At 48.7% G+C, this 25156-nt stretch overlaps 1 protein-coding gene across 1 annotated transcript in view; it reads right to left on the reverse strand.

Moving 5' to 3' along the window:
* The window catches only part of ANO3 (anoctamin 3), a 1634736-nt gene that overhangs the window by 795445 nt on the left and 814135 nt on the right, over window positions 1–25156 (reverse strand). The window contains exon 11 of the mRNA XM_078684212.1: window positions 22131–22227. Within this exon, the coding sequence (XP_078540338.1) occupies window positions 22131–22227 (97 nt within the window). The remainder of the gene's footprint in view (window positions 1–22130; window positions 22228–25156) is intronic.

The raw sequence follows: 25156 nt of genomic DNA on the forward strand, positions 1-25156 counted from the left end.
GAAACATAAAAGAAATGTAGAAAGATTTGCAGTGAGACGAGGCCTCTACAACTGCCAGCTGTCATGTACTGGCAATGGGCTGAAAAATACTTTGTCTGTCCTAAATACAGGCCAGCCCTTTCTCATTCATAAAAGGCATGGCGAGCCATGCAAAGAACTTTAAACTTAATGTGTAGTTTTTCCAGAAGACAGTGTAATGCCCAACAATGTCCTGAGACAAGATCACACTGAAGTAGCTAGCCAACAGGCCTGACGACCATGTTCTGAATTAATTGCATTAAGCAGTCTGGTAATCCTAAATAACAGGAGTTGGCACAATCCAGTCTAGGTATATTCACAGACCCCCACCACTGGAATGCGCAATCTAGCGGCGGCATTGGCAAAAACTTTTGGACAGCCTCATTTCAAGAAAAGATGCAGAGGCCACAGAGTTCACTTGGTACTCCTTTAACAAATGCAAACCAAGGCAGGAACCTAGGTTCTTGAATGAGGGAAATGACTGAGGCTGACCTAAAACGCATCTTGAACCAGCATCAGTGCCTCCATATTGCTAGCACTGAACTTCAGCAACGTGTTCAACTACACCTGGGTTGCTGAAAAGAAAGCCCGCCCTTAAGGGCGGAGGGGACACCCCCCCACCCAGCTCTTTTTGCGAACATGAAGAGTGCCTGTAAGGCACAGCAACAGTCAGCCTGACAAACTTTTCATGTTCGGGTCAGGCAGCCAAGTGCCGTACATGCGCTAAATGCTCAGGCGTCTGGCTGCCTGTATTGAAATTTGCTGAGCTGAAGATTTAACAGCCTTGTGGGTGTGACCTGCTCAGTATGGCCAAGCACTTTGATGTCCTCCCATTCCTGATGGGGAGGCACGTCACACGTAGACTCTGACCTGGGTGCTTCACTTTTAAACCCTAAAGTACCCTAGGCCGACTGTCGATAAGTGACGTCTCATCACAGAGTGGGGTGGGGTAAGCAGTCTCATTGACTCTGGGGCAAGTAAGAGACTTCCACCTCTACTCACTGACTGACCCGTAACAAGTTCAGCAAATGAGCGGAGGCAACAATCCCAATCATCCAGGAATCAATGACGATTCCCACCCACCACCTTATGTCACCACCAGCAACCCATTAATGTTAGGTGTGTGTGTGTATGAACGCATATGTACTTGTGTGTGCTGTGAATGGGTGTGTGTGTACTTGTGAATGGTGTGTATGTGTGCAAGCATTTGAGTGAGTGTGCATGTAGACGGCTTAGTGTGAGTTGGTGTGTGCATGTGTGGCCTGACCACCCCCCCCACCCCAACTTCCGCCTGCTCAAATTATTGGCTGTCACTGGGAAAAGGCAATCTTAAAATGTCTGCTGGAGCTCAGAAAGAGGATGTTTAGCCACAGGATGATAATAAGAAAACATCCCCCCATTCCTTATCATGCAATAAGAAAGCCAGCATAAAGGAAGAAACAAAATCATTGCATACCCTCCCAAAGAAGCACATGTCTGGGATGTAGAATAAAAAAATTCCAAGAAATCACCAAGAATATGAAACCAAGTGACTGCACTTTGACCTATGCTCTGCTGAAAGCTTACACTCCACATACTTTGCAGTTAAAAGTTGTACTTTGTGCATGTTTTGCTGACAAAAGAGTGAGCCAAGGGTGGTAATAAATCAAAGGTAAGGTACAATTCTGATTGAATGAAAATTCAGAAGGGAACTAGTAACAAACGAGAGGATCATAAAAGTGAGAGAATATGGAATTATTTATTTAGGTTCACAGGCTCCTATAAATTAAATACATCCCAGTTCTATATGGACAACCACCCTGAATTTCAATACTCTTCATGGGCCCCTATGCATCCCATCGTAAATGCTCCAGAGCTGCTACACTTTTCAAAGAGAGCAACTGAGCACACTGAACTATCTGCAGAAGAAAGAGACTGCATATGTGTAGGCACAGTTTAAAATTGTCTCTTCCCTCCTTTTGTCTTTCTTAGTTACACTCTTTGGATGACTCTAGCTCCACTTTGCTCTTATGATTTAAGTGCAACTCCAACCCAATGTCAAACCAGGTGGAATTCACAAAACAACTATCTAAATGAGATCACCTTTTCCCTACAAACCATACACCTGATAGTCTGTTCTGGTTAGTAGGGAGTTGTTAAAACAAAGTGGAACAACCAAGAATTGAACCAATCTGCATGTCAGACCACACGTTTTCTAAAATCACAAAACAATCAAATAAAATGCTCCCAAAAACGAAATTGAGTGTGAGAAGTTGGCCTGATATATGATGTTTCCAATTCTGGAAATACCTTGTATCAGTCCAAATATCCCCTTATGGTGTCTGGTTGTAAGTCAACCTTATAGACAAGCTATCTTAAGGGTAGCATAGACTAAGCAGCCTTAAAGGCTTAACTCAAGAGGTCGTGTTAAGCGAGCTGTTTTACCAATCACAATCCTGTAATATCAAATGAAAGGACACCACACAAGTATATAATATAAAAATATATGTATTTATTACTCACAATACTCCCCAGTACTCTTTATGAATAAAGGGGCACAAGCGTTAAATCAAAAGCACAGTATAACATCCAAAGTTGCACAATTATGGATGAGGGCGAGGGGCCACTCAGACCATATACTAAACAAGTGGTATAAGAGATACCTATCGAACAGTGGTTAGGCCTAAGGCCTAGGGAATCGCTGGGAGCAGTCAGGACAAGCAATGCTGAAGTCGGGAAAAGCCCGCGGGATTCGGGTGCAGCGCTGAAAGCGCACGCATGCACCAATGTTAGTCAATGGTGCGTAAAAGTTACACAAATAGAGTTTAACCCCTTCGACGCTCATGACGAGCTCAGCTCGTCATGGAGTTGCCATTCATTTCAATGGAAATTACATGACAAGGATGGAAAAGGCCTTAGCATCCAAGTGGTTAAGGACACTTCCACTGAACCTAGAGGGACAAAACTTAAGACACAGACCCTAGAGGTGTGTACCAGTGTGGGAACACCGGCGTTGCAATGTTACCTCACCCACAGGAAGCGGGTGCACAGGGTCGAAGTAGTGTCGGGTTTCGTCACGCTGATTCTTGGTGCTTGGAGCTGAAGAGGCTGCAGGCGCTGTGAAGGAGAAGTGTCCGGTGGGATCCAAGAGTGGATCGAAGTCGAAAAGTACCTGAAAGCAGAGGGGACAGAGTCTGGGTCACTCAGCAGTGACCAGGGTGGAACCAGGACGGAACCAGGCAATGTCGGGCGCAATCAGGTGGTTGTCGAGGAGCTTCTCTCCGCTGTCACGTGGGCTCTGGGGCATCTACGAAGTCCAGGAGCAGGTCACGATCTGTCCCACGCAGGCTCTCGCCGTCGGCGCTGTCGGCTTCAAGATTGGAGCAAACAACACTTGGCACAAGCAATCCACGCGGAACCGGAAGATTGCTTCTCACTCGGTCCAGGAGGGCCAGAGTGGGGGCTCCTTTTTAGGGGAGCTGGTGCAAATCTGGAGCAACCAGAATCGCAAGTTGTTTTTCAAGTTTCGTCAGCACAGGGGCCACAAGCCGGCTGGCAAGTGACCGGGCCAACGCGTTGAGCCAAAAGAAGCAGAAGGGCCCCACGCAGCACTCGTCGAGTGTGGAGGGCTGAACTTCGGTGCAAGAGTGGCTCAGGGTGGGGGCTTCTCAATCCCCGGTGTACAGCTTCAAGGGTCACTCGTGGGCTGCACGGTCAGTGTCTCGTGGTCTTTTCAAGATGGCGTGCCCCACGCTTCCGGTCGCCTCCACGGGTCTCAGCTCTGCAGGGACTGTGGATCGGGCTGTTAGAAGGCAGGCAAGTTTGATCTCGTCGATCTCTGTCGCTCGAGTTTCAGCGGGAGCTGCAACAAAGCAGACGTCGAGGGCTGGATGGTGCCTGTTTGCACAGGGTGGTCACTCCTTGACCACAAGGGAGATTCTTCAGTCTTCTACGTTGAGTAGGATGTCGAAGGGTCCAGAGTTTCGTTTCTTATGTTTCATCAGGATAATCTGAAGTGCATTGGCACTGCTCCCACTCTTATTCGAATCTGGGGGGCTGGATTACCTGCTAGGTCTCCTCCTATGGGTGGGACGCAGGAAGGGGGTGGATACACCCCTTTCCTTCGATCCAGGACGCGCTGGGACTGGGGCTGGTGTGCCCCAGAACCGGTTTGACCGGATTATGCAACGGGAAGCCTTGTGCTCCCCATGCAGTGTCTGGTTTCTTTCAAACCTCCCTGCTACAATCCACCTTCTCCTGTCTGGGGGGGTGTAACACCTCCCTGCGACAGGAAACCCTTTGTCCAGGCCCCGTGGGCTGAGTTTCGGTCAGCTTCAGGGGGTCAGACTTGTGTCTGTGGCAGAAGCATCCATTTTGTGGATCTGAGGCCCTTTTAGAAATTAACCGCATGTAAGTAAAGTAACATGTCTTACCCCTCTAGAGGGGGTGGAATGCTATCCCCGTCGCCAAAACTGGCGAGGGGATAGTATTCCAAATCGTATGACACCTTACACGACATGTTTTGATAAAGCCAAACCAAAGTTGCTATATAACCGCGAGGATTATAATGCACTTAAGAGTATATGGTATGGCATTATTCTGAAACAGCTTAGGGATTTGTTCCCGACAGCTGCAGACAGGCTCAGCTCATGCTAGAGCTCCATCTCACATTAAACCACGCACTCTGCCTTCAGGATTGATAAGGCCTTCCATAGGAGTGGCTCACAGGTTTATATGTGTCCAGATATAGGTTTAGATATAGGTATACTATATCTAAGCAAGGGGTGATTACACCACCTTACCCCAGCTGAGTGATCAGCCAGTTGTGTCAATTTAAGAACCAGCCAGGGGTGGCAAAAGATATGCTGCAGCTCCTGGTAGGCCTTGGTGGCACCTATGCCCAGAGCACCTATAGTGCATGGTACAGGGGCTAACAAGGAGTCCATTTCCAATTGTGGTATGTACCTATAGTACATGTATTAATAATTTAGAGAGAGAACAGCAGGCTGGGGGTCTGATTAGCAGGCCCACAGCCTCAGTAGTCGAAAACCAGTGAAGCAAAAAGCAAAAATTTGGGATGACCATAGGATAGCAGACCCTACTCTCCTACATTGAGGCTAAATGAAGACATCCTTAAAAACCTAGAACACATTGGGATGCGACTTTGATGAAAATGAAGACATTACCACTTGCGGCGTTGACAAATTTTCACAAATAAACCCGGATTTGTGACCTATCCACATGCACAGTACCAGAGCAACTGTTCTGACAGTACCTGTTACCAAGTTCTTCAAGGAACAGACTACTCACCCAGACAGGCAGCGATGGAGAACACACCAGGACTGGAACACACTAGTGATTTACCAACTAGTTGTAGCGCTAGCATCCCACTCTCTGTCATTATAGACAAAGTTTTAGTCACATGTGCGCATGTGTGTACGTGCATGTATGCATGTGTTTGTGTCACCTGATGCATTCTGCATATTGTAGTCGTGGTTTACTTCTACTGTACTGAGTAGACTGACACCCCTGATTCAATGATTTGAGGGTGACAAGTTCAGTACTTGAAGGAGTGCCGTGATGACATGGCGAGGCAGTCACCCTAACCATTCTGAGTTGTTAAAATATCTGAGTCTCTTTTCAGTGCACAATTTCCGTATTTTTTTCTATATTGCCCTCCTAGCAAACAGCGAGCACAATATGAGTCAGAGAAAATAAATGTGGTTGAGATTCAGGTACAAATTAACAGTAGAAGGTACAAAACCACTTCACAATACCTCCAGGGTCTAAATGAAGCGCTATGTGTGATCTTAAGCAGATTGGCATAGCATCCTACGCCTTAAGCGTTCTTTTTCCGCGTTAGTGGTGAATGGCATTCTCCACACATTCTCATCAGAATATAGAACAATGATTAAGCGCTGCAAAGCAGATAATCAGAATTGAGAGGCTCTGGTGTGTTCTCTTGGGATGGGTGCCCGATCTGATTATTCTTCTGTCTAATATAAACCGCCTGCAACGCTTTTTAAATTAATGCAAATTGTGCGTTTACATCCTGTCTAACATGATTTCTGACCTATCCACATGCACAGTACCAGAGCAACTGTTCTGACAGAACCTGTTACCAAGTTCTTCAAGGGACAGACTACTCACCCAGACAGGCAGCGACGGAGAACACACCAGGACTGGAACACACTGACACTCCCACGACACCGGGGCCTGCTTGCTTCTCCTCCTGGCTCCTGCCCGGGGTCGCGCCACTCTGCCCCCACCCACCCACGTGCGGCATCCAATAATGGATGTTGCACGGTGGGCCAGACAATCCTGGCGCTGCATGCAGCGCCAGGATTGGCTAGGGTGGCACATGGACTGCTCGCTCTGGGCAACCATTCAAACCCGGCCCGGCTGAAGCCGTACCTCCAGCCCCTTCTCTATGCCTAGGGGCGTCGGCGCATGCGCGGGCAAGTCTCAGTCCGGGGGTATCATGCGCACAGTGCTGGCCTGCTGCAGATGCTGTCACTCAAGCAGCTGCAGCAGACCAGCAGCCCCGCCCCTCTCACCCCCTCCGACCGCACCATACCATTGAGGCATTGACGTCACGTCACATGATCCCACGCTGCGCTGTTGAAGAGAATATTTAATAGTACGAGAATATTACTGAATTAGTGTAGTGCACGATGCGTCCAGGGCTTAGTGGGGCTATGCCTCTACGCCCCAATGGACGCACCGCTGCTGCAGGCAGGTGGAGGCGAAACTGGGTCAGCGGCGAGGCAAGGCACAGCGGAGATGCTGGGAAGAAAGCAGATCTCACACCAGAGGTCAGAGGTCATGCTCGCGCTCTCCCGTAGGAGGTGGGAGGGACGAGCAGCTGGGAGGCAGGAATGGGCATCAGTGGGGAGAGGGGCTACAGTGGCAGGAGTGGTGGGGGAGAGCCAGGCAATGTAGGATCAGCACAAAAAAACTGGGTACAGGGCACCTAAAAACAGAAATGCACAATGGGATAAAAACAAAAACGAGCAGAAGACTTACAGTGAGGCCAGAGGCAGACACATGGTGCAGGACACAGCGAGAGGGCACTGAAGAGGCTGGAGCAAGCTGGCCAGCTGGAACGGGCACAGTGAGGAGCAGACCTGCAGTGGCCTCAAACACCAGGCAGGTGGAGGCGAAACTGGGTCAGCGGCTAGGGAAAGCACAGCTGAGCTGCTGGGGAGAGAGCAGATTTCAGACCAGAGGACAGAGGTCTTGCTCCCTCAGAGAGCATGGTAAGACGAGCCCAAACAGCCCAAACAGCTGAGCCCAAACAGCAGCTCTCAGAATAAAGCCTACATATAGACTTGTCTCGACAACCCGCACTTGTAGCCACCTTAAAATCCCTAATATTGCATTTTTGATAAGCAGGAATTAAACAGTGCTGTTGCGTATCTTAGTAAAAATTTGGAAAAAAAGTGCAAAGGACTGAGCAGAGCTCCCATCACCGGGGCAGGGCCATGCATCAAGGTTCATCAGGAAGCCCAGTGGAAAGCATAATAAGTACTTTAGTGTTCCAGACCTAAACCGAAACAGCAAACTTCGTTCCCAGCGCCCTCTTGATGTAAAGAGACAGCTGGTAGACCAGTTGGCTACAACCAAATTGAAATATCCAGCCACAATTGACTTCCTCCTATTCTCATTGAGTTCAGTGAAAGGCTCAAGCATAAACAGGATTTGCTGCACAAATGTTTGGTTCACATTGGCAATATTTTCAGGGTCTGTATAAACAGGTTGTAAACCACTCTGTCGAAAGCCATACTCCACACCTGCTAACCATGGGATTTGATCTCCCCTTTCACACACAGGACAGTCCCTAATAATAATCCTGGTTAAAGTGGCCTTTGCATTTCTCCATACTTCTAACCACAGTAATGCAGGGCGTACTCTAATATAGTATTTTATATATGGTAAACCCAGTTATTTGTGGCAGATCACATAAGAACAGTATATAGAGATCAACAACACCTTCTTACAAAAACTGATTTCTTTGATCTGAATAGCATCGTAGTTGGAAGTACCCTATATCCAAGCTCCATATGTTGCAACAGGAGTGCATTGAGTTTTATAAATATGCAGGAAGTGCCCCCTCCTGGTGGCTGGGATAGGTTACATGGTGAGCCAACCGCCCTACACAGCTTAGACCTACTTTGAGAGGCATCCAGGACCCAGAAGCAGCAAAGGTAACCCCCAAATATGAAAAAAGTGGTGTTACACATTAGACTGTTAGTACCTCCAGAAAGGGTTGCTAACTGCTTACTCTTTGCGCCACATGCCATGATATTGGATTAGGCAAATTTAGATTGAGATCCAGGATACCCATGAAATCCACAAAGGCATACACTAGCAGACGCTGGGCTTTTGGAGTTCGTGTCATCAGCAAGGCGTTGTTGGCATAAAGGATAGGGGGAAGCGATAGCACTGGCGGCTGGCAGGGAACAGGGTGGTGAGGCTAGGAGAGGAGGTGAATAAAACAAGTAAAAAAAACAGTTACCTCTTCGGCCGTCCACGTCTCTCCTCTGCTTCCCTGTTGATGTCCCAGAACAGAACCAGGAACTGGAAGCACACACAAGCTCCCTACCCTAAGCCAATCACAACGCTGCAATGCAGTGTCGTAATTGGTCTGAGCACCGTAGTCTGGTGCTCGGACAGGGAATAGGAGGCTAGGCTGGTCAATGGACCCTGGTGGGGAACATGCAAAGTGCATGTAACTAAAACAAGCATTGGCATAGCTAATAGGTCTCGCTTTTCGGACCTTTTAAGTGTTTAGCCATGCAGCACAGTATCCATTATATTACGTTAGCCATTAAAGACATTATAGTTTGTGGTAAATCATCTATGATATACGGAGTCTATTACTTCCTGACATTACTTCAAGTCCTTTGACACACTGCGTGCATGTGCACACACACACACTGCAGACAGCCACTGCACACAGACACCGCGCAGACAGGCACCGCCCACATACACAAACACACACTCACCCGCGCATACAGGCACTGCATACACACTCACACACACACACTGCAGACAGGCACCACACAAACATACAGCAATGGCATACCATCTACCACTACCCTACAGCTCTGTGCGAATGGCTGCAGACTTGACTCAGGTGGTAGGCCATACATATTTTTTCCTACAGTTTTATAAAGTGCAAACTTAAACCAAAGATATTGTGCCAGTTTCCACTAGCACCAGTTACATTACACAATGTCACTTTTTTTTATTCACATGGCAAGGAAGGTATTTCTACAGAATCAAAAAATGTTAGACAGATGAACGTGGTTATCTAGTTGCAAGGTTGGAAGCTGAGGCTGTAATGGCACAACTTGTCCATGCTGTATGAGGCATTGGGTGCAGTAGAAGAAAGGAGAATGCAGCTACGTTTTGGGGGCAATTCTTGCTTAGGGGATGATATATGAGCCTAAGACTTCTTACATCAAAAATAATGTGAGGTTTTTACTCACACATAAAAAAAATATATTTTGAGGACTTGATGGTACATTAAACTTGAAGGGTCTCTTTATTTATTTTAATAGGTCTAAAAGTGTATATGCATTGTGCATGCAGAAGGCAATGTGTAAGACCTTATTTGGAAAATAAAGTGCTCCTGCAGTAATAGCCTTTGATGCTGGATACTGCTTTCCAGCCTTTTATGTAAAACACATTCTGGTGCAGGAGTAGTAGATGTAGGCAGAGGCCATTTTAAAACTCCTTGGGAGGAAAATTGTGGGTATCACAACATTGTAGCAGCTATTTATGCAAAGGGAGCTTAAAAACACTTTATATGTAACAAAGATTAAAATACAAACTGAGGCCCTTATAATATAATTGAGGTGCTCCAAAAAGCTGCATACTTTAGGTTTGAAAAGACAGCGATAAAGCACAAAAAACTGTTATAATGCCAGCCTGAAGCATGTAACAGAAGCGCTTTGCTTTTTTTCCCTTTGAAAATGGTTTCAAACATTAAATGATTCAGTGGGTAAACACGCAGTTGCAGGACTGCATTTCTAAAAAGAGCAAATTAATGTTAGCAGTAAAGACGTCTGCAGCTACGGTATTGGCTGCGAACTAAGGCACAGTTTTACTAGAGTAATAGATTGATTTTCGAGCTCCCTGAGGTTGAGGTGCTCCATACAGCCTCATACTTTAGAGAGGCTTGGAAAAGGCAGAGATAAGGGGAACAACCAACAATAAACATACAACAAACTAATGCATGCTCAGTGCCGCTACATCCGGGCTCCCCTCCTTCTAACCGTTAGCACCTCTGGGTGTAAAACGCTTGCTGCACGTACTACAGTGCCCACCGCCTCTGGTTTGCCCTGGGTCATGCTCCGAAGAGCTTCTACAGAAAAATGCAACAGCTCTGAGGGCCGCACCTCTAGCAGCTGCACCAGGCAGGGTGCCTCAGTCAGGAGAAGAACCTGCTTGGCCATCGGCCCTGCACCGTCACCGCATGGCGCCATGCGGCCCCCGGGGAAAGCAGGTCGGGAGACCAGTCTTTTCACCCGGGCTGTTCGCACGATAGTTAGGACAGGCAGGAAGCAGTTAGGGGGTTAGGTCAGGGGTGGGAGGGGTTAGGAGGCTATTTAGGGGGATAGGAAGGGGAAGGACTTCCTCTTCCTGTCCCCGGTGCCTCAGGGAAAGAAGCTAGTTTTAGGAGCTGTGCAGTGTTTAGGTAGGCGGAGGGTTAATTTAAGGAGTTGACCGTCGCTACTGGTGCCCCAGAGCGACGTTTAGGCAGGTTTTCCTGGTGGTTAGGCAGGCGGGCTGACATTTAGGTAGTTTTACAGTGTGTCGCCCCTCGTGTCCCGGTGCGACGCGCACGGGTGCCGTGTCTCACGCATCTCGCGGACGGGTCGAGGGTTGTCAAATCTCACGCATCTCGCGGACGGGTCGAAATTGAGGGTACCAAACCTCACGCATATCGCGGACAGCCTGAAAATTCTGAATTTATTATGTCAGTGCCTAATGCAGAAGCGGTGAGGGCTGCGCTCCTTGTCCTTGGCCGGGCTGGGAGGACGGACCTCCTCCAGCCCGGTGTACTGGACCAGGCGTGGGTTGGGATGACCCGCACGCCCCGGTCAGCGTCGGCGGGGGTGGCTGCGGTTGTCGCAGCGTGCATGGATGAGCCCGCGGAGGCTCGGGACGGCGCGGCTAAGAAGGGGAGGGGCAAGAAACAGCAGGAGGCGCCCAAGAAAAAGGGGAGGCGGCTGAGCCTCCCGGCCAAGATTGAAGACAGGGATGCGGGGCTCGGTGAGGTAGAAGGGGCCGGAGGGGCGGGGAAGGCTTTGCTGGCATTACTTGCCGGGGGGTCGGGGAGCATGGGACAGCTGGTGGGGTATGATGAGAGTAGTGAGGGCAGCGGGGGGGAGGACCTGGGTGAGTGGGAGGCGGCGGCTGGTGAGGATTTTGCCCTCACGCTGTCTGGGGGGAGTCTGGGGGGGAGGAGGGGTTCACCATCCTGGAGCAGCCGGTCGACCTCTCAGGGGGTCGGAAAGGGGTTGTTAAGCAGCAGGGTTCCAAGGGCAAGGGCCCTCTGAAGGCGCAGCAGCAAAGTGGGGCCAGGGGTGCGGCAGCGCCCGCGCCAGGGGGGGGAAGCCTGGGGGAGCCCGGTCGGTCTTCCCTGTACGACAGGTGGGAGCACATGACCGAGGAGGAGAGGGCACGCGACCAGCGTCGCGTCATTGCCGAGTATGAGAGGGAGTGGCAGCGGTTGAACGAGGCCAGGGAGGCGAAGGCGGGTGGGGTGCTCAAGGGCGATGGGGCCCAGGCACCTGCGCGGGGCAGGGGGCTAGCTGGCGGCAGAGGCAAAGGGGCCACTGGGGCCCAAGGGCAGTGGGTTTGGGTGGAAGGTTCAGGGACTGTCTTGACCGATCAGAGACCTGTTGGCACCGGGGCCTCCCCGAGCGCATACGGCTCGGGGGGGTGGGAACAAGCCGGCAGGGTCAGCTGGCAGAGGCCGGGGTGGGCCGGCGGGGCGCAAAACGGCCTCCAAACGCCGGGACGAAGAAGCAGGGTGGTCCGCGGTGGCCTGCCCTCCATCGAGGGAGCGGGCACCGGTGATGCTGGAATGCGAGTTTATGCCTGGAGTGAAAGGGAAGGGTGCCAAGAGAGTGGTGACGGAAGTGGTGCCTCTGGATGTTCAGGATGAGTGGTTGGATTATGAGGATGAGGAGGATGAGTTGGAAGAGGGTGAGTTGCGTGAGTCTAAATGTGTGGGCAAGGCTAGGGTGGCATCTGCCACGGTTGGTGTTTCCCATGAGGCACGGGATGGCGCCAGTCGGGCCAGCAAAGGGACCATGAAGCCGGCGGACGCACGGCGACGGGAGATGGACGCTCCTGCAACCTTGTCAGGTGAGGGCGCTTGGTGGGACACATGGACAGAAGGGGGGAAATGAGGGAGGAAGAAGCCCTGCCGGTCGGTGGGGGTGGGGGATGGGTCTGTGGGGGCAAGGTCCCCTGTTGGGGAGGAGCCGGTGGCGGCTGTTGGGGGGAAGCAGGTCATGACGGCCAGTGCGCAAACTGACAAAGTGGAGGACTTGGGGGGTAAAGAGGATGGAGTTGAGAAGCTCCGGAAGAAATTGCCATATATGGGGTTGGCGATGCCCCTGGGTTCGCATTTGTCCGACAAGATGAAGGGGAAGATATGGAGGCACGAATATGTGGATGTGTTTAAGCTGCTGCATAGAGACATTCAGGCGAAGGAAGGGTCTAAGGAGGAGGAGTGGGAGTTGACTAGGCGGCCGAGGGTGTCGGTAACGAGGGAGAATTGGACGTCGGTGTTAAAACGAAGTAATAGCGCAGACATCACTTGTAGAAGGTATAAGTAGGTTTATTCACGTAGTAATCAACAGGTATACAATTACAGGAAGATCCTTAGAATATCTGGTAATCTCTGGTAATACCAGGAAATGCCCCACCAGGAGCAAGGTCCTCTCTGCTCAGCCCATCACACCAACTGATTCCCAGCTACATACAAACCAACCCTAACATTCTAGATGACCTCACCACAGGCTGAGCAGACAGGCAGAGAACCATAGTGGGGAGACTGTATTAGTAAATAGCACATTACAACAGTCGGCTTTCTTGATTTACGCAAGCATCTATTGCGAGAAGCATGGGGATCGGGCGATTGCTCTGTTCAAGTATATGGACGTGATCAGGAAGGCGCAGCTGCATTTCGGGGGTTTTGCATGGCTGAGCTACGATGAGGAGTTTAGGGCCAGGGTCAGTGTTAATCCAGACAAGCCATGGGGGGAGGTGGACCAAGAACTCTGGGTTCAATGGATGTCTTCGACGCAGGCGGCGGCTTCCACTCATACGGCTAGCGGTCTTCCGGTTACTTATCGGTCTTTTCAGTCGGGCCCCGCCCAGTCTGGGGCGGGTAGTCTAGGAGGCTCAGGTGGTCTGGGGAACCAGGCTGTGTGGTCAGGGGCAGCGGGGCAACAGTACAAGCCAGTGCCTTCAGGGGCCTGCTGGGGGTTCAATAAAGGTTTCTGCAACCGCCCCTCTTGTAAGTTCAAGCATGAGTGTTCAAAGTGCGGGGGGCGGCACGCGGTTACTCAGTGCCTCACGTTGGCTTCGCCGTCGGAGCAGTGGAAACTTGCCAGGGGTAGGGGGCAGCCTTGGCCGAAGGGCCCATACTCCGGTTAAGGTGGAGGCCATGTGTCCATGGCTCTCCCGGTACCCTGATAAGGAAGCGGCTTTGCGTTTGTATTGGGGTTTCATGGAAGGTTTTCAGATTGGACATCAGGGGCCGAGGGAGAGGCGTTGGGCGGAGAACTTGCGGTCCGCTAAGGAGTTGCCGGAGGTGGTGGCGCGTAAATTGGAGAAGGAGGTTTCGGAGGGCAGGATTGCGGGTCCTTTTGCAGATTGGCCGATGTCGGATCTCATTGTTTCACCTCTTGGGGTGGTGCCCAAAAAAGAGCCTGGGGAGTTTTGATTGATTCATCACTTGTCCTGGCCAGAAGGAGGGTCTGTGAATGATTTTATTGCGGAGGTGGACTCTAGAGTGCTGTATGCGTCGGTGGATGATGCCGTAGGCTTGGTGAGGTCCTGTGGGGTGGGGGTTGAGTTGGCCAAGTGTGACATCAAGTCGGCCTTTCGCCTTCTCCCCATTCATCCAGCGGATTTCCCCTTGTTGGGCATGCAGTTTGACGGGTCCATCTTCGTGGACATGGTTCTGCCGATGGGTTGTGCGATTTCCTGCGCGCAACATGTGCCTGGCGTGAGTAACGAAATTGCGGATGCGTTATCTCGTTCGCAGTGGCAGCGCTTCAGGGAGCTGGCGCCGGAAGCGGAAGCTTACGAGACCAAGGTGCCGGAGGGTATCTGGGCCTGGGGGGAGTGAGAGTGGTTGGGTTGGTTGAGAGGTCGATAGCGGAGTCCACTAGGCGGGCGTACAGGTTGGCGTGGGCTGAGTTCGGGTCCTTGGTGGGGGGAGAGATGGGAGTGGGACGGTTGTCCAGGGAAGAGTGTGAGCGTGGGGTGGTGCGATTTGTGTTGGATTGCATGGATAAGGGGCTGTCACAAACGACGATTGCTGGCAAGTTGGCGGGAGTATCTTTCTACAGCATGGTGTATTTGGGTTTTGATCCAGCTAGGACGGATCTGCTGAGCCGAATGTTGAAGGGTTGGGGTCAGGTGAGGGCGGAAATGGGTAGGGGGGAACTGCCGCGTGAGGCGGTCACGTTTGATTTGTTGGAGCCGGTTTTGAGGGAGTTGCCTTTCTGTTGTTATGATGGGGAAGAGGTGGCGCTATTTCGCCTATGCATGATTTGGATGTTTTTTAAGGCATTTCGGGTGTCGGAGTTGCTTGGGACACGTGGGGCGCCGGGTCGGATGTTTGCGGATGTGCGTGTTGATGGGGTTCGTTTGGGCATATGGTTGGGACGTTCCAAGACAGACCAGTTGGGTCACGGCAAGTGGGTATGGTTGTCGGAGAGTGGGTGTGAGGTTGTGTGCCCGGTGCGAGAGTGGCTGGGGTTTTGTGTTCGAGTGCCGAGGTTGGAAGGGGAGATTTTTGTGCATGCTTCGAGGAAGCGCTTGACGTCCTCTCAGTTGCTGGCGGTTCTGCGGATGGCGTTGCGGAGGCGGGCAGGGACCCGGCGCGTTTTGGCACGCACTCGTTTCGGATTGGGGCTGCCACTGCAGCGGCGGGTTTGGGTTGGTCGTGGGAGGAGATCCGGAGAATTGGTCGATGGCGGTCGCGGTGCTGCGAGCGTTATGTGCGTAAATGAAGGGGTGGGGCGTGCTGCTTGGCCGGCTGCACTGTTTATTGTTGTTTTTCTTGTTCTGCTGGGGTACTAATCTCTTTCTCTTCATAGGTTGTGTTCGTGGGCCGGGGGCCAAGACGGTCACCTGGGTCGTTGGGCACTCTTTTGTGCACTGGGGTGAGAAATACGCTGCCAGGCGGGTGTACGGCCGTAACCTGGGCCTGAGGAGCAGCCATCACGAAGTACAATGGTGGGGTAAGAGCGGAATGTGTTGGGGAGAACTGCTACCATGGCTCACAAGGAAAGTGTCGCAGCTGGGCTGCCCGGACATGCTCATCATCCACTTGGGAGAGAATGACTTGGTGAGGCAATCGGGGGTGGCACTTTTGCATTTGATGCAGAGGGATTTGGAAGCGATGAAGCTCAATCTGGCTGGCGCCTGTATTGTGTGGACTGAGTTTGTTCCACGAAGGATTTGGAGGGGTACACTCAAACCTGCGGCTGTGGAAAGGGCCCGCAGGAAACTGAACCGGGCGATGAGACTTTTTTGTGCGGATAAGGCTATCAAAGTGATGGCTCATTTCGGGCTTCAGCTGGAGCAGCCACTTCTTTTCCGAGATGACGGCGTGCACCTTTCTCACATGGGGAATGCTTTCTACCTGATGGAGTTGCGGGACCTGATTAGCCATCTGTGGAATAAATCGATCTGGTGTAAGAGAGACTGAGTTCGAAAGGTGCACGCTTGGTGGGGCAGGTAACCGCCCTCCGGGGGTTCCCTGGGTGGCGGGAACTGGGAGGGGTGGGGAGTCCATGACGGACAGAATCACCCTTTCAGAGAGGGGGTTACAGGTGCAGGATGGGGGGAGTGGTAGACGGGAGTGCGATGGATGGAGATGACGGAGGAGTTGGAAAGTGAAAGGGGAAAGTGAATATGATGCAAATAGGTCATGGTGTGAATTGGGAGTGGCTGGTGGAGCACGTGAGTGGATGATGTGGTGAATGGCAGGATGTTGGGGGGATTGTTCAAGTTAATGATGTTATGTTTATTGCTGAATGTCATGCCTGTCCTAATAAATGGCCTTTTACGCTAACTGATGCATGGAGTGGTTATTGCGCGATGCGGCCCCCGGGGAAAGCAGGTCGGCAGACCAGTGTTTTCCCCGGGGTGTTCGCGCGATAGTTAGGACAGGCAGGAAGCAGTTAGGGGGTTAGGTCAGGGGAGGGAGGGGTTAGGAGGCTATTTAGGGGGACAGGAAGGGGAAGGACTTCCTCTTCCTGTCCCCGGTGCCTCAGGGAAAGAAGCTAGTTTTACCACCCACCCACCCTACAGCTGAAAAAGGGGGACGTGGGCGTTTTTGTTGTAGTTGCCAAGTTGGGCAATGTGCCAGTTTAGGACAGGATGGCAAGATAGGGGTGTTGACGGGAACTGGGAGGGGTGGGGAGTCCATGACGGGCAGAATCACCCTTTCAGGGAGGGGGTTACAGGTGCAGGATGGGGGGAGTGGTAGACGGGAGTGCGATGGATGGAGATGACGGAGGAGTTGGAAAGTGAAAGGGGAAAGTGAATGAGATGCAAAGAGGTCATGGTGTGAATTGGGAGTGGCTGGTGGAGCACGTGAGTGGATGATGGGGTGAATGGCAGGATGTTGGGGGGATTTTTCAAGTTAACGATGTTATGTTTATTGCTGAATGTCATGCCTGTCCTAATAAATGGCCTTTTACGCTAACTGATGCGTGGAGTGGTTATTGCCCGATTAGCTCTACGGCAACCAGAGTCATGGACCTAAGGAGAGTAGCCTTGACTTCGCCCACACCGTCATCAGAAATAACAATCTCTGCGCACCTACCAAAAATGAATTTTTTCATCTGTAAGGTGTGTGGTGTGCAAAGCTCTGCAATACCTACATATCAAGTTAGCACTAAATTTAAAAAAACGCAATTCACTGACAGGTTTTTTTTCATTCCGGTGGCGGCATCACACACAAAGTAACACGGAAGAAAACTTAAAAGTACCTACGTATTGAGTTTGTGCTAAATAAAAATAAAATGCAATTCACTGACAGGTTTTATCCCGGTCTGGTGGCGGTGTCACACGCAAAGTGACATGGAAGAAAACATGGAAGATTTTTCTACAATGAATTCTTCACAGCTTACCGAGGATGAAATGGCAGAAGTAAAACAAGGAAGTAGTCCCTAAAAGAGAAGATAGCAGCCCAGCAGTGTAACTAAACAGTAGTTGGTCGGTGCTGCTTCCTGCAAAACTGAAGTGACGTATCAGATGGCCAGCCAACAATAATGCAGATAAGAAGAGCAATGCCAGAATTGACCAATGGCAAGCGGCAGGAGAAATTACCCTCCATATTCTGTTTAGCATGCACTGTCTAGGCTTGACCTAAAAAGGTAAAAGCTTATTGATGTATAATAATACATAATATGAATAAAAGAGGGGCCAAAACACACCACTTGTCTCACCCCCGTAAAATTAATATATCATTGGACACCCTTCCATCCATACTAATTCTGGCTTTGGCCCGTATATCTTTGTGCAAATATGCCAGAAAGTGCACCAGTGCTTCGTCCATCCCCTTAAGAGAGAAGATTTTCCTATAGCGTAGGACGATGAACACAGTCAAACGCTGAGGTCAGGTCCATGAATGCCAAGTATATAGGGGAACTTTTAGCAAGTGTAAATTTTCCAATTATCAATGACAAATTAAGACATTGCTCAACAGTCCCTACCTGATTTCTAACACCACAATGGCAGGAGTACAAAATAGTCATATCCTGTAACCACTCCTTGATCCTGTACAGCACCCTCCCTAGAATTTTAACAGATGTGTCTATTAAGGAAATGGGACTGTAACACCCTTGATGAGTTGAGAGTGATCTCCCTTCTTAAAAATGGGTAGAATGATGGAGGTTTTCCAGGAGTCTGATAGTGGAGAATTACCAGATTGTTAAAAACTTTAGTTAATAGAGGTGCCCAAAGTTCCAGATTGCATTTTATAGGGTTAAGTATGTAAATACTTGTATTATATGTCATATATGACTATATGGGTTGTAGTCCTCCCTCCTGTGTTACTGAATTTATTTTTGTTGGCTTACAGACTCTGTGCATTTTATTACTGCTAACCAGTAGTAAAGCACATGTGCACAGACACTAAACATGGTATAATTGGGGTGCACCTGTGTTAGAAATGGGGGTCACTAGTTGGCCATGGCTGGCACCACCTTCCAAATAGAAACCCTTCTTCCTAAGTCAGGGCATGGGGGCTACCCCCTTTAATAACCTCTGCTCAACCCTGTGGTAATGTAGCACAAGCAGTTAGGCCTATCTCAGAGGCAGTGTGTGAAGCATTTATGACCATGCACAATAAGGCAGTAACAACACCACAAAAGGACACAACTCAAGTAGGTATGGAAAAATAGTATCTTTATCTAAGTTTTTATTCTCGTGGTTCAGCTCCGTGGTAAGCTCACAGCGGAAGCAGCTCTCTCTTAGCTTCGGCGGCCCACAGAACATATCACGATGATGCAAATTTGGCAAAGGTGCGGGCACTCAGCGGCAGCAGCTCTCTCTTAGCTGCGGCGGCCCACAGGATAAATCATGATGATGCAAAGTTGGCAAATGTGTGGGCACTCAGCAGCAGCAGCTCTCTCTTAGCTGCGGCGGCCCACAGGGCAAATCACGATGATGCAAAGTTGGCAAAGGTGCGGGCACTCAGCGGCAGCTGCTCTCTCTTAGCTGTGGCAGCCCACAGGACGAATCACGATGATGTGCGAAGTTGGCAAAGGTGCGGGCACTCAGCGGCAGCAGCTCTCTCTTAGCTGCGGCGGCCCACAGAACATATCACGATGATGCAAATTTGGCAAAGGTGCGGGCACTCAGCGGCAGCAGCTCTCTCTTAGCTGCGGCGGCCCACAGGATAAATCATGATGATGCAAAGTTGGCAAATGTGTGGGCACTCAGCAGCAGCAGCTCTCTCTTAGCTGCGACGGCCCACAGGACAAATCACGATGATGCAAAGTTGGCAAAGGTGCGGGCACTCAGCGGCAGCTGCTCTCTCTTAGCTGTGGCAGCCCACAGGACGAATCACGTTGATGTGCGAAGTTGGCAAAGGTGCGGGCACTCAGCGGCAGCAGCGCTCTCTTAGCTGCGGCGGCCCACAGGACAGATCATGATGATGCAAAGTTGTCAAAGGTGCGGGCGCTCAGCGGCAGCAGTTCTCTCTTAGCTGCAGCGGCCCACCGGGTGAATCACGAAAATGCCCAGCTGACACCAGTGCGGACACTCAGCGGCAGCAGCTATCTCTTAGCTGTGGTGGCCCACAGGACAATGGATGAACTCGACCAGGCTGGCACAACGGCGGGTACTCAGCAGCTACAGTTCTCTCTTAACTGCGGCAGCCCACACAGATTTAGCGAAGGTTCCGAAGGTTCAAATTAAGGCAGGCTCTTAGCGGACTCAGCTCTCTCTTAGCTCCGGCGGCCCACACAGAGTTAACAAGGGTTACCAGTCCGCATTCCGTACAGTAGAACTAGAGGCTCCGGATTACTCGATGGAGGCCACACCTGCAAGTAGAACCCCTCATGCAGGAATTCAGATGGTAAGCGGGGTGAAGTCTAATGTCCCTGAGACTTCAGCAGGAGGCGCTCTCAATTCAGGCCCTTGGGTAGTTTCTTCAGCAAGCTTGGTGAAAGTTTCAAAGTCCTTTCCTCTGTTCACTCGGATAAACTTTCGTCTTGACATCCAGAAGGAACACACTTGCAAAAGGTTTCAGCGCAGCGTTTTATACCTAAAAAGTCTTTGGTCTCTAAAGTTCAGTGGGGTCGGGAAGCACTTGGTTTAGGAGGTTACATCCTGCCCTTTGAGAATCAGGGGGTCTACTATCAGACGCCCAGTGGGAGGTGAAGCCATCCTTCACCTTGCCAGGCACGGCCATGCTCGGATCAGAGTCACCCCTCCCCATGCTCTGAATGGGGAGGGGATCTCTCTCTCGCGTTCGGTCTGACCAAGCTGGCCCTGCTGCTTCAAAACCAGACGGCCAATACACATACTAGCAAAGCCTACAGGAGAGCTTAGGCTAAAAAAAAGACCTAGTTTCTAGAAGAGGCATTCTCGAACGCTGGATATACAAATGATCCTTACTAAAAGATGTATCTCAATGTCCTGAGCTTAAACATATCAAATTCGAATTTCCTATCAGGTTCCTGGGGGCAGGTAGGATTATGGAATGTAATGCTCAGCCTGTCCATTCTGGCCTATGAGAACGGATAGCCTCACAATAGTAAATAGTGAAATGGAGGGTAACTCGCTATTAGAACATGCTACACAGGCATACTTTAACCGCTGCTTTGGCGAGTAGCGCAAATCAGCGCTGCAGGCCCACCAGCAGTATTTGGTTTACCGGCCCTGGGCACACACAATGCACATATACTAGGGACTGACAGGTAAACCAATCGAGCCAATTATGGTTATCCCAATTCATACAGTTATCTTTACACAGGGAGCATTCACGCTGTGGCACTGATTAGCAGTGGCACAGCACCCAGAGCATCTAAATCCAGCCAACATATAAGATAGGAAGCAAAAAGAGGAAGGGAAACCCGTGCCAATGATGCCAGTACCCAGTGAAGTGGCACTACATGTACCCAGGGCCTGCTGCTTAAATACTACTAGTGGGCCTAGTAGTGTGCCACCCATTACAGTAGCCTTTTAAAAACTGTCTCAGGCCTGCTACTGCAGCCTGTAGTGTAGTTTTGAACTGTCAATTTGACTTGCAAAATAAACCTTTTGCCAGGCTTAAGCATTGCTTTTAAATACATACAAGGCACCACTAAGGTAGGTCCTAAGGGTTCAGAGGGCAGGGTGTATTGTATTTAAAAGGTTGGACATGTGGGTTTACGTTTTACATGTTGTGGTAGTAAAAAACTTCTAAAGGCATTTTCACCATTGCAAGGCCTATCTCTCCTACAGGATAACAGTGGGTTACCGTATTTCACGTAATAAGGGATAACGTTTGCTTGGGAACAGATAGAACTTTCATGTTTGGTCTCTTAAGAATTGTAATTTGAAATCCTCTCTAATGGTAAATGTAGATTTTAAGTCACAATTCCTAAAATCTCACTTTTAGAAGTTGGCATTTTCTTGTCCTAACTATTTGGTGCCTTCTGCCTGTATTTTGGGTCACATGACTTGGTGTAGTTGTCAGTTGGCCTTTGTATGTTCTGCCCAAACAATGTCACAGAGGGGGCTGGGTGTTGGAAGGATGCCCAATCTTGACAGGATGGGTGGGGCGGAGCTGTTACCTACCACACTTTCACTTCAATATGATCACCTCCTGCACTCACAAATAACTTCACACCAGCCTTTTGTCACCCCAGACATCTTGGGGCCTAGGAAGGGTAATGAAGAATATTCCATAACCAGATGTGGGAGGAAATCATAGTAGATATCATATTGTGTTGCATTGTACTGTTACATTGATATAGCACTTCATAGCCAGATGTGCAGACGCACATTTTCAGACAGGTAGTAGGCAGCACAGTGGGGGAATGCATGGGAGGCAGATTATAAATTGTGATATGTGTGAGGCATTTTGGTGTAATGCATAAGTCACCAGAGAGGTGCTCTTATATTCCTTGGGGAACAGCGGCTAGCAGTGTGATGGAAGAGGAAGTATGAGCGAAAGGTGCACAGATTATAATTGTAGCTAAGACTAAAGCATTTATACAGCCACACTGCATTAGGGCCCTTGACGACTTTGCTATGTTACTATCTGAAAGGAACTCATGCATGTGCTTACTCTTAGGATGAAACATGAGTGCATAATAAAAAGGAACACAACTGTTAAAACATGGAACAATTAATGTTAATATAAAGATTACCTTGGCATAGATGCAGCTCTCGTTAAGTCTTTGCAGTGAGCAGTTACGTTCACACATCGGGCACATGATGGTTTCATTTGCTTCGCATATCTCTTTACTTAAAACAAAAGAAAAAAGATGATTCATGGTGATAAAAAGATTTTTTTTATGTATAAGTAAATTTTAGCGCACTTTATATGAGGTATGCAAGTTAAAATAAAAACGTCAGCTAATTGTACTCAAATAAAGCAGTGCCCAAAAGGTATTTACTGACTGCAGCCCACTTCCCAAGGTGGTAAATCTTCACTGGTAAATTATTACTACTAACATGGTTGTTTCCTACATTTTGGAATTCACCAAAATTGGCAGTAGCATCTGTGGAGTAAGCTATGACTAACAGGTATCCAAGTGTACTACTGCCAACTTCACATGGCAATGCTACAATTTGCTGTAAATGTAAGGAGGGTACAATTATATATTGATAAAAAGAGTTCTCTGAAGTTGCATATTATTTTCATTGGTTTTTTAATATCTCTGCCTTTAAGCTATTCACCTCTGGAAGAATCCCTTGCCCTATGTATTGCCCCTTGAAGTCTGGAGTAATCTCTTTTCCTTCCTGCACTGGAAGTGGATTTACTCCAGCTCATTGACTCGCATGGTCCCTGGTATAATCCCGGTCCTGTCATGTGCCTCACTAGTGGGGTATGGTTTTTATCAGGAGAAGTGTGGGTACATTGGGTGGTAGGAATTGTGTGGGTCTACACAGATTCTGGAGATATTTTTCACAGAAATGTGAGGAAATTGAATGATTTTAGAAAACATTGAGGTGAGCAGGGTAAGAAAACCTGTTGGTATCCACACAAGACATACCACATTGGACTACACTGGGTGTCTAGTTTTCAGAAATTTCCGGGTTTGATAGGTTTCACTAGATAATGGCCTAACGTGGGCCCAATTACCAAAGCCGACCCATCACAAAAACCAGGCAGGAAATAATGATGTCTCCCTCTTGGTTTTGAGGCCTTTTCTCGGCACCAGGAAGCCTTCTTCAGGTAACAGCTGCACTTTGTAAGTTTAAATAATAAGAATATTACTAATTTTGTGTTGATGGGGCTAGGCAACGCCACACAAATATGGTACTGTTTTTTATCGGGAAAAGTGTGGGAATGTTGAGTGGTAGAAATTGCGTGGATCCAGAAAGTTTCTGGATTTTTTTGTCACTGAAATCAGGGGAAAATTTGAGATTTTTGTTCAAATTTGACATTTGCATTTCTGGTTTAAAAGACATTGGGGCACATGCATCAAAGGAAATTGCATTCGCAAATGGTGCGAATCGCAAAATTCAGCCGTTTGCGAATGCAATTTCCATTTTTGGGATGCATTAACATTTTTTTATTTTTCGCAATTTAAGAAATCGCAAAATTGCGATTTCTTAAATTGAGATTGCATTTAAGTAATCTCAAATAGAGATTCCTTAAATGCAATGCTTCAAACTCTAAAAATTTGCGAATTCGCAAATAAGGGGAGCAAATTACCATGAAGTTGACCTTCATGGTAATTTGCGAAACTTTGAAAAATGTACTAAAGTGCATTTTTCAAAGTTCCATTTTAAACACACACATGCCCTTGGGGCATGTGAGTGTGCAAAATGTAATTCTAAGCAGATTTCAGGGGTGCAACAGGGTGTCCTGTGGACACCCCTGCACCCTTGAAATTGCATTCTTAATTTGCAAATTTCTAATGGTGAATTGCAAATTAAGAATGTCTTTCGATTCATTCCTATGGGCCTTTAGGCCCATGGGAATGGATGGGGAGGTATTCCTTAATTGCGATTCTCAATTAGAGAATCGCAATTAAGGAATTTTAAGAAATCGCTAATTTTATAGCGATTTCTTGATGCATTGCAGTTTGCAATTCCTTAATTGCGATTCCTTATTTTTCGCAATTAAGGAATCGCAAAATGCAATATTGATGCATGTGCCCCGTTGTGGGTAAGAAATGTATGGCATACCTGCAGGTCACACCACCCTGGGCTCCCCAGTCCACAAATGTTGGGGTTTGTTAGGATTCCCTGGGTGGTGGACGAGCCTAGGTTCAAATATTGCTGATACCCTCATTGCCAAAACTGGACGATTTTCTGACAGGAGTGTTGATATCTCTATGTTGTATTTTGGCTCTAACTGTTTTGTGTGCACTAGTCTGAGCCACACAGACAGGGTAAGGATCTCGAGCTGCCCTTCTACCAACTAAAACACTGATTATGCTGCATGGTATGACTAACTTACGGGCCAAATAAGATGCTTGCTAGCAACAGCTTGGTATCCTGCCAAACTTTGCATACTGATAATCAAAGATGGCCACAGCTGCATACCCATTATGAAAAGTTGGTAGAAATATACAAAACAGTCGCATATGAATGGTTTAAATATAATTTAAAACACAGGATGGAAGTCTTTCTAAATATATGGTCACCCTTTTTTTACAGTGGTACATAGTATACATAAGGTGGGAACACTCTTGTTGGACTGAAAAATTCACCATGGTGTGTCTTGGTGATATAATTTTCCTTGGCATTCACCCTACCATGCCTAAAGGGGGTTGTGTGAAAAAGAAGAATATTAATTGAGCAGTCACTGATTTGTTATGTTTAGTCAAAGGTTTTAGAAATGTAAACCTGATCTAAACGCCAGGAAGCTAAGGCTCAGAGCAGACAGGCTTAACTTTTGAAAATGTGTAAAGTATTTAGTTGTCACAAAAAAGGTAAAAAGTCAAGAACACAACACAATATAAAACACACCCAATGCATAAATATAGGAACGCACCAGGGGCACGTTGCCCTCCCACATACAACAATCAAACGACAATAGACTACATCCTATTAAGCGGACAGACACAAAATCTCATGGTAAATTACACAGTAGACCAACGAAACGAAAGCGATCACGCCGCCCTAACGATTACGCTAAATCTCACAGTAGACACTCACCGCACTTTAAGATGCATGGTGGCATCAAATGGTGAATAACTGTTTATACTGTCAAGAAGAA

Source organism: Lissotriton helveticus, chromosome 3_2 (genome assembly GCF_964261635.1).
Source record: "Lissotriton helveticus chromosome 3_2, aLisHel1.1, whole genome shotgun sequence".
Lineage (NCBI taxonomy): Eukaryota > Metazoa > Chordata > Amphibia > Caudata > Salamandridae > Lissotriton > Lissotriton helveticus.